The sequence below is a fragment of the Lasioglossum baleicum genome, chromosome 2, assembly GCF_051020765.1.
Source record: "Lasioglossum baleicum chromosome 2, iyLasBale1, whole genome shotgun sequence".
In the NCBI taxonomy this organism is placed as follows: domain Eukaryota; kingdom Metazoa; phylum Arthropoda; class Insecta; order Hymenoptera; family Halictidae; genus Lasioglossum; species Lasioglossum baleicum.
The window spans coordinates 13,519,361-13,532,363 of record NC_134930.1 but is presented as its reverse complement, the minus strand read 5'-3'; the positions used below and the strand labels follow the sequence as shown (position 1 = coordinate 13,532,363).

Sequence of the window (13,003 nt, the reverse complement as noted above, 5' to 3'; positions counted from 1 at the left end):
AACCAATGCTTAATGAAGTAAGCTGTTTACAAGATTAGAAACGTTTCGAACCGGTTGAATGCGAAAGTTGTGCCCCAGTGGATCTCTTCTGACTAGATAACTACCCTTCTTTTTGGTTCGCGCCTCGCCACGCGTCTACCGTTTGATAACGATAGAAAACGAGATAAATCGAGGGAGAGTGAGATAGACCACTGGCTGTGTGCTAAGCTCGTCCGAAGAATTTCGAGAATTTTAGAACGGTGCCGCACAGTGGGACCTTTCGTCCAAATCGGAGACAAAATCAAAGAACTTTCGATAGAAATGAGGTAGAGCGATGAAATTTGTTTTAAATTAAAGCTGAAACTTTGCAGAATATGGGAAAAATATGGAGATTATGGTACGAATGTTATTTAACCTTGAGAAAATTCGTTAAACGTGTAGAATTTCAAGAAATCGATTTTGCAATATCCTGAGGCCGTAGACAAATTTTGAGACCAGATTTGAAATCAGCGTGAAAAAATCTACAGGAAATGAGATGTAACATGTTAAAAAAAAAATTTCCGCACGTGGTATTGAAAAAACTGCAATTTTCTTGAAATTGTGAAAGTTTAACGAATTTTCTCAAGGTTATAAAACGTTCGTACAATAATCTCCCTATTTTTCACATATTCTGTCAAGTTTCAGCTTTAATTTTTAAAAAACAAATTTCATCGCTCTACCTCATTTCTATCGAAAGTTCTTTGATTTTGTCTCCGATTTGGACGAAAGGTCCAACTGTGTGCCGTACAACGGTACACGTATCGTCGACATTAATGCGATGTAAACACATTCCCCAATTTTTGCGAACTATACTTCCATGAAAATGTTGTTAAAAAGTGAAAACAGCAAAAAAATAATGAATCAAAATACAGTAGGACCTCGATTAACCGGGTCCCGATTGTAAACGAATATGCGTTTAAATATAATTACATTATGAAGGGAAATAAATTTTTAAAAATAAAAAGTTTATTTTGGAATATAATGTACATTTTAATTATGTCCCTCGGGTTTCGATTATCCATCGGTTAATCGAGGTCCAACTGTATAGTCAAATATAGTTGAATTAAAAATAATCTCCGTTTTCACTTTTCATATTTATACGCGTCATTTAAAAAATTGACAAATACAACGACGATGATAACAAAAATTTCCTTTGAAGTGCATTTTCAAAAATTATTGAAATACTCGATGTATTATAGCATTTTCGTGTCACGATAAAATTAATTGAACAGTAACAGGATTATAAAATCGACGTCTCCTGGTCATTAATATATAACGTACCCCGGCGAGGGAAAAATTCTTCAACCATGCGTAAAAGTACACTTTCTACCAGGAACTGTCCACGGAGCTGGTTTGCCGGCCAATGCGATATGCGCGTGTTAAATGTCAAAATGTTAATGCACCGTAAATTTGTTATTACGCAATTGTACTACGAAATATGACTTTGATCACATTTTACGTTATATTATTTACTTTAAAAAATTACTTTGCTTTTTCAATAGTTTGACGAGTTATTTAAATTTAATTTTAATAACAATAACGATAAAAAATATTTTTATAAATTTCTAAACCCTTTCTACCTTACGTGCCATTTTCTCGTGACAACGGATTATAGGGTCGCGTGTGAAACGCTTAATTCACACTTTCTGTTTTACACAAATCCACGAGCTCGTTAAATTTCGAATTGAGTACAAATGATAGTATCTCTGTTCCTCACCATAATGATTTCGATGGTCGTTAAATCTATGTAATCATAAAACGAGAAAAATTTTCGTAATTCCCTTATCTTTGTTTATATAGTCGGCCTCTACATAAAGAAAATATAGAGTGTGTACAAGATATAAATGGATGTCTTCACCGAATGAGAAGAAAGATTATTTACGTATTTATTGACCATATGTTACGTAAACTTTCATACAGAAACACATACTTGCTGCTTAGAAACTAACAAAGTCACTAATGTTCCCATTTGGCTCGATTAGCAATGGGAAATATCGTTCCAATGTCAGAAAATTGAATTAGTGGTAAACTTAATTTCTCAAGATTTGTTACGTTCATATTTAATATAAATGCATACAGATTGACAATTTTACCATGCAACACCCGGTATATATCGAGGCGTATAATGCCGGAGCAAAAGAATACTACCCGAAAGTGTAGAGCAATTCCTTTACGAGGGTGTTGTATTCAGTAAATTCAAGCGGGAAGGAGCAATTATGTTGAAGGGACAAGGAGACAATAGTTTCATAAGTCGAGCACAACGTGACCGTAAAAGTACGGTCGTTCAAGGAATGGCAAGATGGGCAAGAGCCGAGCGAAGTACGGTTAGTTTCTCCCCGGATGTCTGATGGCCTCTTTCTTGTACAAGCGGCCTTGTCAGGAATGCACATTTTCCGCCGGTTCTCTCCGTTTACTTCAGCTTCGATTCGAATCGATGCACAGACGTCTGCCACCTTTCACCCATCGTCTCCTAATCACGTGACCGAACTTGTTATGTGTTTAACATCGTCATCGTCAACGTTGCCGTCGTTCAAATTTGTTACGATCGCTTTCGATCCGTCATTTTGTGCACTCTTCCCAGTTCGCCTTTCAGTAAATTTCACAAGGTCTCGGAAAAAATTCCGCGTATACAAAAAAATATTAATGAAAAGCTATCTTCGAATAGATCTTACCAACGCACATCGCTATAAAATCATAAACCGAATTTGCAATGAATGAATTTCCAAACAAATATTTCGAATTTTCAGTAAATATGTAAGAATTGAATATCAGTGATTTTTCACTCGTTCATAATATATAAATGTTTATTCGAACGTTAAAGAAACCTCGGACACAACGTCAAAGTTTGCGCAACAGAATTCACACCGTTATCCGTGAATCCATAAAACAATGAATTTATAAGAAAATATGTGTGCAGAATACTGGTTTGAAACCATCGAGATTAAGTCTTGACAGCCATTGCGCCCACGTTGGGCAACCATTTATCTGGACTGTTACTCGCGAAACAGAAAGAGAAAGGAAATCTGCGGTGGTGTTTCGTCGCAACCAAATAACTGGGTAGCGTATCGAAGAACACTATGAAAGTACAGGGTGTTTCAATTGCGTCGTTATCTTAGGACAAAGTTTAAGATAGAAATTATACAAAAATGTTATGAAAACACGTGTCAGAGAAAATGAGTAATGTCAGCAACACTGTCATTGTGATATTGTTAATGGAAAGATCACTTTCTCACAATACGAATATATACACAGTACTAATATTAACACTAAACCTACCACGAGGGGTCGAATGACCCATTTTAGATTCTTTATTTGAAAATTATTGAGATTGCAAAGGTGTTTTTCATGGGAATTGATTGAATACATTCTTTGGCTCCAGTATATTTATAGTAAAAATCGCACAAAATATAAAATAAATTTAATCTTGTTATTTTTATAATACCATACACAGTCACTTTTGATGATCGGTAGGTTTAGTGTTAATATTGAACATCCTGTATGTTCTCAAGTCGACGAGATAATCTGCAACTGCACGCGACTGCAAGCTCCTAATAAGTATTTCATACACCTTGAAACAATGATAACGTTCTTGGAATTTCAGATAAACTGTATCATGTTAGAGCTTGAAATAAACAAAATGGTTACCTAACCTAACTATGAAATTTATCTTCTATATTCTACGTAATGAAATATTTATAAAGGACATTATAGTGATGGGCCTAGTTGAAATTTCTATCTTATTTGTGTAATTCTATTATCCTACATTAACGCAGCGGTTGCAGAAGATGATCCAGTGACCTGAAATCCGTATATCCTATCCGAAGCTGGGTTTCCAGATTGAATTGAGGAATCGGAGAATCTACGTTGGAAAATTCATAACCCGATAACAACTTCGTCTGCTGCTTAGCAGGATTAAAATTCAATATGTTATCTATCACGGCTTCAAAAACAATTTCCTCAGAGTACTTTGTGATCATTAACGCACTTTGTTATTGTATTTAGCCAAAACAGCGCGGCTTGCGTGGTTCGATCAAATAGAAAAAAGATGAGGCGAAAAATAGACGACGTTATAATGACATATGGCAGAAAAATAATGGATTTGCATATAGAACAAATGTCTGGAAAATATCGTACCGTGGAGATGTATAAAACGTAATTTCTTCAAAGGATTTGTAGTGATACACACTTTCATACACCTCTCCTTCAAATAAAAATATTTCCTCGGATGACCTTCTCTTTTTAATACCGAATACAAGAAAAACAAAAAAAATGGAAACAACGACCGCCACTGTTTACGCATTTTGACTGTATCATACCAGTCATCACACATTCCAACAATATTCGCTGACAATATTAGTAAATAAATATAAATCAATGTTTCTTTGAAATGTTTTCTCGATCGTTGCCTGAAAGATACTCGTTTTTCGACGTCCATATGTTTCGTTTGTGTACGTCTATACAATACCTGACAAGATACCAAAAAGAAAGATATGTATGTGCCAAGAAACGCCAGCTAAACATTTTTTCGAAAATGACAACGTCTTGACCAATTTTCGAACTTATTATTAATGCCATTTGTGCGTCAAGATAAGTGATACCGAAACAATCACAGCTAGTAAATTTTTGTACAATGTGTGGTGGCTAATGTAATGCAATTAAAGTTTATAGACAATGGCCGCGGGGGGATGAGTTGGACTACATACGTGGACAACGGATTAATTTTATGTGCCAAACATTAAAACTGTTTACGAGTGGCCAACTTGGTGAGTGACTATGATTTTTTATCTTCTATATGACAACATGTTTTGAACATTTTTTTTCTTAAATTCTTTCGTAAATATGTTGTTATAGTTCAAATAGGAGCACGTATTTAAACGAACGTTAGATTTACGAATTAAACTCAATCATGTTAAGCCGACGTTTTATGAAATGGCCTGTATAAGTGCAAACTTTCCGCGGAATCAGATTTCACAATCGCGAACGCGCGATTCACAGTTGCCGCCTTTCAACGAGACTACGCCAATAGACAACCACGAAAATGGAGATGCAGTTTTGGATATTGTACACAGACGTATCGGAACCAATTAATGATGCATCTCTAATTGTAAGCGCAGAGACAGTGAGGCTTTATCGGTTGTCCTGTGCATTATGCAATTCTGTCTACGATGGCCTTTACGATTAACAGACATTACTCAACAAGACGGGACAGGAGACCTTGACAAACTCGCTGGATTCTTAACCTGGCGGCTAACTATTTCATTTGTTGCTGACAAAATTATGGCAAGATGCGAATTTATAAATTACACTCGTCAGATCAATAAATCCCTAAATTCACAGGTTGCTCTGGAACTGAAATGAAATATTTAACGCGCGCAGCTCAATGTGACCCATGGGTGGATAATTTCGAGATAATGAACGATGAAAATCGATTAAGCGATGTTCACCATCAATGGTCATCTTCAAGTATAATTGTGAAGGATACTGATTAAGCTACATGACCCACCAACAGTGGGTCATTCGGTACTGATTGCTAGAATCTAGACGGACATTGTAACTCACCGCGAATAGGTCAATGTATTACTTTATTACTTGCAACTAAACTGCGGAAGTCGATGAATATTTGTAGGCTCGTAAAAAAAAACAATTAAAGTAAAAAGTGGACTTGTGAACAGTAAATTGCCGAAGTACGCGTACATTTACATATTTACAGAGAAGCTCCTTTCACGAATATTTTATCGAGAGGTACTTTTTTGTCGAGAAGTGTGATGTTATTGATATTATTCTCTTTAAAAATGACAAAATAATAATACAAAAAGTGAGTACGCCAGGAAGGCTGATACGTTTCCCCTACACTGTTGCCACTTCATCCTTGCTAAATATTAGCAAAACTGTACACGTGTTTACACGTGTTCACCCTCATTGTTGCTATTACCCGTTCGAAAAGTATCGCACAGTGACGAACGTGCGATGACACACGTGATACGACACACGCGAGAAGCTAATAATCACCTGACAAATAATTGCAGACTTACGCGACATCTCCCGAAATCCGCCGCAAGTAACACCGCGCGCAGTGTGATCTCGGATTTGAATTTGCCGCGAAAATCGCGAACCCGTGTTCTCAGCGTCCGATAGGTTTTAAATACGATCTAGAGAAAAGAAAATCGACGATAGTAAATGTCATTGAGATTGCACAGGAAGCTGAATAAAAGGCGTGTTAGTCGGTGCGCGAAAACATCGGGTGTCACGGCACGCGAAACGTACGAGCGATCTGAAAACATTCGATCGTTCGAAGGGAACAACTGCCGCGAACATAACGTGACATTCAACTTACCGACCACTGTGGACATATTTTCGCCTTGTGTGTCGTTCTACGCCTGGTCCAAGCTTCCCAATGAGTGTTACGTTAGCGATGGTGCGAAACCGTGACGATCGAACGCATGTTTAGCGGCGTGATTGTCCGCTCGTGATTCTGTCCACTCTCGTTCTCAACATACGAGGCAACACGCACGGTCTCTCTCGGTAACGTGTCGGCTCGGAGAGAATTTCAAAGGCGCGTGTGGCGCGAATACTTGGAGACACGGCGACGGTTGTTTGAACGAATGGAACGAACACTCGACGGTCCTCGTAAACGAAAAGACCGCTCGTCGAAATTATATAACCTCTTCACAGAAGCAAAGACGATATGATACTGGCAAGACGATGTTTTCGTGCGAGTTAATAACCACGCGGCCCGGGCGATACTACTGCTACTACTGTTACTACTCTATCGTTAATCAACTCGTGCGGCAAATCACGATTCTTTTGAAAGACCGTTACGGATGTCAAGTGTCAGCCACCATTTTTCCGCACTCTATTTTTGCGGACGGTATACACACATATCGCGCAACTTGTTACACGAGACACATTCTATTTCTTTAAGTGCACACACTTAACACGCGTTCGGAGAACCATATGCTCCTCGATAAAGATAATCTCATTATTTGATACACAGGTAACACAGTTTCTTTTCTCTTTACGTGGATATTAACGCGTAGTATGTATGAATTGTTTCTTTTTTCTTTTAATCGAAATAGGTAGAAACTTGTGGCGATGTTTTTGAAAGTGAAAAGCAAAGAGAAAGATCGTTTCTTCTCTGTATCTCTCTCTCTCTCTCTCTTTCCCCTCTCCTTCTATCTCTCTATCTTTCTCTGGCCGTGATATTTCGAAGCCCAGAATTACGAGACAGCCTTGAAAATATGTACCACCCCGTGTAAATGACGATGACAAATTCTTGGATGATACTAATCGCGATACGATGATGCTATCGTTAATTTTTCCATCCTTGTAATAAAACAATACTCGATTAATTTCACTGTATGCGAAATACTAAAGAAAAAAAGAGAACGAGAAACGTGTGTACCGTGTGGTTTGATTGCCACATGTACACGGACTACGCGCGACATACAGCCGAACACGCTGCTCGGTTGTTTTCGTAAACGTTCGGCAAGTTAGCTATGTCGCCTCGTTTCATCCTATCCTCCTTCTCTTTTCCTTTCTCGGTTTCTTTCCCTGTTTTCGTCTCGAACACTTCTTCATATCCATCCTTTCACACGACCCATATATAATTAGTTGTCGAATTGTGTTAAAAACCATATACGCGTACGCAATTTCTATATTTAATATGATTAACTATAGATAATTATGTATGCTATTATTTCTGGTCATGCTTAACACTTTGAGCACGGAGGTCCCATATGGAACAATATCGATTGGTCAGTAGATTGAAATTTGTAACAAAAATGTTAAACGTGACTGCATCAAAGTTGTTGCAGCATGATTCCGAACTCAGGCACCGAAGACATCAAAACAAGTGCCGCAACATCAATCGATGCCGATTCTTTAAGTTTAATTTACGACTTTCCTTATCTCGAAACCTAGGTTGAGCTGTTAACGTCTTCCCCAAGGTGTTAAATTCGTCCACCGAACGCTCCTTAATTTAGTACGAAGAAACTGTTTCATAAGATTCAACAGATTGCTACCCCCCTCCCCTTCCCACCAAACCTGACCCACGATTGTTTGCCTATATTTATATGTTCTTCCACCGCACGTATTTTATCGTCAATTTCGCGCGATGAAAATTACGATATCTTTGTTTCAAGCTTATATTTTACAGAAATTGTTCAATAAAAAAGAAGGCAGGGGGAGAGAGAGAGAGAGAAAGCGAGAAGAGAATCTGCTTAAAAAGCACGGATCTCGGGGAAAGCATAACTAGCACACGAAAAGTCGGCCGATTACATTGACGTGATTTAATAACAATGTCAAGTGTCTTGAATGAGGTCGTCCCAAGATCGACTTACACTTTAATTTACTAACGTCTGAGTAAAATACGTGCAAAGGAAAAGTGACTTACTCCTGACATAATCACCTGTTATGTCCTTCTCGCATTGTACAGATGACTATTTTATTAACGCTTTGACTAATGCAATATAAATTCAACAATAACAGTTGATCATATCATGAATCGTCTTAAGAGGAAGCATTAAGGAATCTAGTGATCAGTTGTTCATGGAGAAGATAGAAAAAAATATTAAAACTACATAGATCGAATATATTGGACAGTAGTGGAACTGGCATAATTACAATGTCTCTTCCATGGCTTCCATAATTCCATTAAGTTCGTTTTCATGTATACGTTTAGCGGTCGATTGTATATATATTGACATGTATTAATATGAAACGATTTAAGTTTGGGGGAAATGTATAAGAAAAAGAAATTATAAATAATCACCTTGACAGTTATTTTAACGTTGCAAAAATCGGGAAACGAAAAAAAACAACTTGTCCAAGGAATGCAAAAAGAAGACGACGCAGCACTAACGGAATATATAAAAATAGTATTTATAACAAACGATTTGGCATTTTTGCAAGAACTTTAAAATAAATTTGCGTAATGACACGTTCATAAATAATAATCCCCCCGCTAAATCAGTACATTTAAGAAAGATTTCGATCATATAAAAAATATCGAAATTAAAGTATATGGTCAATAAGTGAAAGGCAGTACGTTGTGAAAGGTAAATGCGTAGTTATAGACATTTTTACAGAATCTTCCTAATAGGCAGCCACATGGACCGCATGGTTGTCCTAACCTCAAAACATAACCTCGCATCTGGCCAAAGCGTGCAATTAATTTCATTTGATTCAATAAATGCATAGAGAAAGAACATCGGGTACTTACGCTTGATGCGAAAAATGTCGAAAACTAAGTAAAAACTGAAATGGTTAATGTATGCTTACCAGCATTCGGCACAAATCGTGGTGTGTTGCCCGTGACCACGGTGCTGTAAGGTTGCGGCGAATGAACACTTGGTTGATTGACGTTCACAAGAAGTTGTGTTTGATGTTGTGATGGATTGTGGTGGGGCTGTTGCTGTTGTGAATGATGTTGATGATGATGGGACAGGTGGTGATGCTTCCCTTTCGTCGGCATGCTCATCACAGGCGTAGGCCTCCCTTCTGTAAACTCTCCACTACCTTCAAAGCTTGTTGCCGTATGTGGCTCTCTGAGGTCCTCATAGGTACGCTATTTTCTCACGCACGTAGTTAAGCGTAATTTCTTTACTCGCAAAACAATTTGTGCAAGGCTAATTCTGTCGTGAGAAATCGGACGTACACAAAATGATGGTTAGCGTTCGGTTACCCGTACGAAACTGATGGCACGTTTACACGCGCGCGCACTTTAGTCACGGCCAATTCATGCACAACACTTCATATCCTGTTCTTCCGCAGGTTCGTTTTTCTTAAAATAACACTGTTTCCCCTTCGTATTCGTTGTAAAAATCGTACAACTGCTTCTCACGCCGTCTTTGTACGTTGATTCATTCGACTGAAAGTGTTTACGTTCTTATCACTTTCTTTTACTAAAGATTCGCGCGCGGTTGCAGTATTCAACTGCGCACGGTCACGTACATTTCCACAATACTAAATAAATTATTGTCAGCAGCCGTACCTACGCCGTTCTACCCGCCTAAAATGTCGCGTAAATTGTCTGACAAACAGTAACTGACTTGTTTTCTTGTAAGAAAAAAGAAGCGACGCGCACCATACATTGAGCACAACCACAGCACGCCTTTCTTCCCATTTCCTCGTATTGTATCTAACGTTTCGTAACGGTGATACAAAAGTATTAATTTCTTGCAAACCGCCGCTATGCCATTCAACACGGATTATAAAATGAATGATAAACGGTATTTATCAAATTAATTAATTATCAATCATCACCGTTATATTTAATTAATTCTTCCGAAAGGTACTATTTTTTTTTTTTGAACGACACAAACGGCTTTGTGGTAACGTAGAGAAACAAAATTGTACCACCGACCAATCATTTACTTGGCACGAACTATGTAATGAACATAGAATAGATCATGTAAGTGTTTCATTGGTTGTTCATGTTATTACTATTTTTTTCACTTTATTATTATATTTTTATGACTAATATTTTAATTAATTTTAGTAATTATAACTATTCTCCCAACTTACACTCGAATATTTGATTAGTATACATTTGTTATTGTAAAATTTAAATTTATTGCAAACTAATAATCAAATGTAGAATGCCTGTGAAATAATTTTGCAAAAAAATAAGGTCCAAGAGTTTAGGAGAAAACAGAAACTTATATCAGTCATTCTTGGTCATTCTGCTCTCACACATAACATTCTGTGATGAGCTCACGTGGTTTGTGGCAGTTTGTGGTCCATGATATGGAAAATTATATGATACACAGCAATTTGGACAATTTAGGCACAATAACTTACCTTCGGCATTGCCGCTTTTTCTAAACAATATCTCTATCAATTTCTATAAACCGCTGTTTAGACTAATTGCATAATTAAAAAGAATGTGGAAATTGTATATGAAGAATTAAAAACGTTGCAGAGCCCGGCAATATTCGAAGTAAATATAATGTTATAGAAAATTGTAGTTGAAATATGGAACATGGAATACATTTTACATAAAAAGTTACTGTCATCATATATTTATTGAAGGTTTTACATTTTTTCATCATTTCAACCAATTGCGCACGTACATATTATAGTAATATGCTTTTGAATTTCATTTTTATGAATGAAACGAAGAACACACCTTGTATAAATTGGTGTAAATATACACGCATATGTGCTCTTGACATATGTAGTGAAATTCTGAAGCCACATTCATGGAGTACAACTGTTTCACGTAAATAATGTTTACTAGTCAAAAAATCTGTCATCTTATCAAATAGTGATGCCGTTTTTCATATGAACTTCTCGGAAAGCTGCGGAAAGCAGAAGTGAAAATTTGGCGACATACGACTATTATTAAATGTTTAATTACGGATATTCAGTCGACAAATTTTTGAAAGAGAAAGTTATATAGGTAAATAGTTATAGTAAAGTTAAGACATGGACATAGAAAGTATATAAAATAATTTCACAAATTTTGTACCGTTGTATGCCATTAAATTTTTGTACTAATTTTATAAAATCATTAAAATTTCTTTTCATTCGTAGTTGTAGAGTTGTGCCCTTTCTATTTTATGCTTTAAAAATGGGTTCTCACGGTAAGCTAGAAACCGAAAAGTTAAGAAAGAATTTAGAAGCACAATTGGACAGGCTAGTGCAACAATTAGAGGATATCGAAGAAATCCGGTATATATATATATATATTAGGATTTATTATATTTATTATATACAAGATACATATGTTTTATAAAGCTTGTTGTTTTAATAGGAATGAATTAGATGAAGAAGCATATGAAAATGCTATGGAACTTACAAAAGAAGATTTAGAAGAGTTTAATGAAAGTTTAAAAAGAATGATATCTGGTGATACAACGTTAATCGATGAATTAAGTGCTATACAATTGGTATGTTATAAGTATATCTATAAATCAATATATAAGAAACAGTATCAGATATCAAATTTGAATACTTATTGAAACATATTTTCATGAAATAGGCCACAAAGGCAGCAATAAGTAAAGAATTCAAAACTCCTGCAGTTATAAGAATGTTTGGAAGGCGAGAAACAACACAACTTAAAGGACGTTTATCACAAATAGATTGTGACATTAAACTTGGAAAATTGAATAAAGAAGCTGGTGACCGTCAGCGTAGTGAAGTGTTAAATGCACTCAGGCAGCTTGGAGAGAAATTGGAACCCCGTGAATTACAATTGTTAGAAAAAATGAAATCAATTAACATAGATACTACAGATTATGTACAAGTTAATGAAAGCACAGAAAAAGGTAGAATGGCTATGGCTGTAGTCGGTGATGAAGTCAAAGTAACGCAAAATACCTAGGTTCATATAATTGCTGAATAATAATTTTAACCATCTAACTACAAGTATAATTCAATTGTATATAAAAAATATAGGAACGCGCTATGGATTAAAATGGGAAAGTGACAATTATTTTTTCTGTACAAAATTTTGTGAAATCTTTTCATTTCACACTATTTTAACAGTTAGTTTTTAAGAATTTTGTTATTTTTTTATGAGGTTTTCTTTATAGGACTGTGTGACCAAGATTGAAAATTATTTTTAAAAAAATGTGTTTATACAAGTTTGGTTTTATCAATAGGAATTACGTAATCTATAACGAATAAATATATTGTACAAGGTTTTATTATAATATAATAATAAAATATGTATTTGACTTATTTCATTGTCATACTTACAAGCTAAATGGACATCTACGAAACAATAACACAAGTAAATAAATGTGTATTTTCTATATTTCACATCATATTACTTTTGTCAATATGTATACATACATATGTCGTGCGAACACGCCTTGAAAAAATATTTTGTACAGGCAACATTATTTCTTTAATTTGACAAGAATAAACTTTTTTTTTGTACAAACCTTTGTATTAAGAAAAACAATTTAAATCTTTTGTGTAATATTTGTATTATATGTTCCTATATATATGTTTTATTAAATTATTGCATTTTATC

General features: G+C 35.8%; 2 protein-coding genes across 3 annotated transcripts in view; one reads left to right on the top strand and one right to left on the bottom strand.

The window, feature by feature from the left end:
• Positions 1 to 10,131, bottom strand: part of Eif4g (eukaryotic translation initiation factor 4 gamma) — a 47,414-nt gene extending 37,283 nt beyond the window's left edge. Inside the window, exon 1 of the mRNA XM_076440708.1 lies at positions 9,298 to 10,131. Coding sequence (XP_076296823.1) covers positions 9,298 to 9,496 — 199 coding nt within the window. The 5' untranslated portion in view covers positions 9,497 to 10,131. The remainder of the gene's footprint in view (positions 1 to 9,297) is intronic.
• Positions 10,132 to 10,598: 467 nt separating this feature from the next.
• LOC143217215 (protein LZIC) lies at positions 10,599 to 12,642 on the top strand. 2 transcript variants are annotated; one of them, XM_076441204.1, is made up of 5 exons: positions 10,599 to 11,049; positions 11,140 to 11,419; positions 11,554 to 11,691; positions 11,774 to 11,909; positions 12,002 to 12,642. In XM_076441204.1, the coding sequence occupies exons 3-5, from the start codon at positions 11,591 to 11,593 to the stop codon at positions 12,344 to 12,346; spliced, it is 582 nt and encodes a 193-aa protein (XP_076297319.1). In that variant the 5' UTR covers positions 10,599 to 11,049; positions 11,140 to 11,419; positions 11,554 to 11,590; the 3' UTR covers positions 12,347 to 12,642. The 2 variants fall into 2 exon arrangements, with proteins under 2 accessions (XP_076297319.1, XP_076297308.1); XM_076441193.1 differs by having other exon boundaries at positions 10,599 to 11,419.
• The last annotated feature ends 361 nt before the right edge of the window (positions 12,643 to 13,003 follow it).

Bases quoted from the DNA above. Each gene is read 5' to 3' on its own strand.
- LOC143217215 (XM_076441204.1), top strand. From the start codon at position 11,591: ATGGGTTCTCACGGTAAGCTAGAAACCGAAAAGTTAAGAAAGAATTTA. The intron at 11,692-11,773 runs GTATATATATAT...TTGTTTTAATAG, and splicing joins GAGGATATCGAAGAAATCCG to GAATGAATTAGATGAAGAAG. The intron at 11,910-12,001 runs GTATGTTATAAG...TTCATGAAATAG, and splicing joins AATTAAGTGCTATACAATTG to GCCACAAAGGCAGCAATAAG.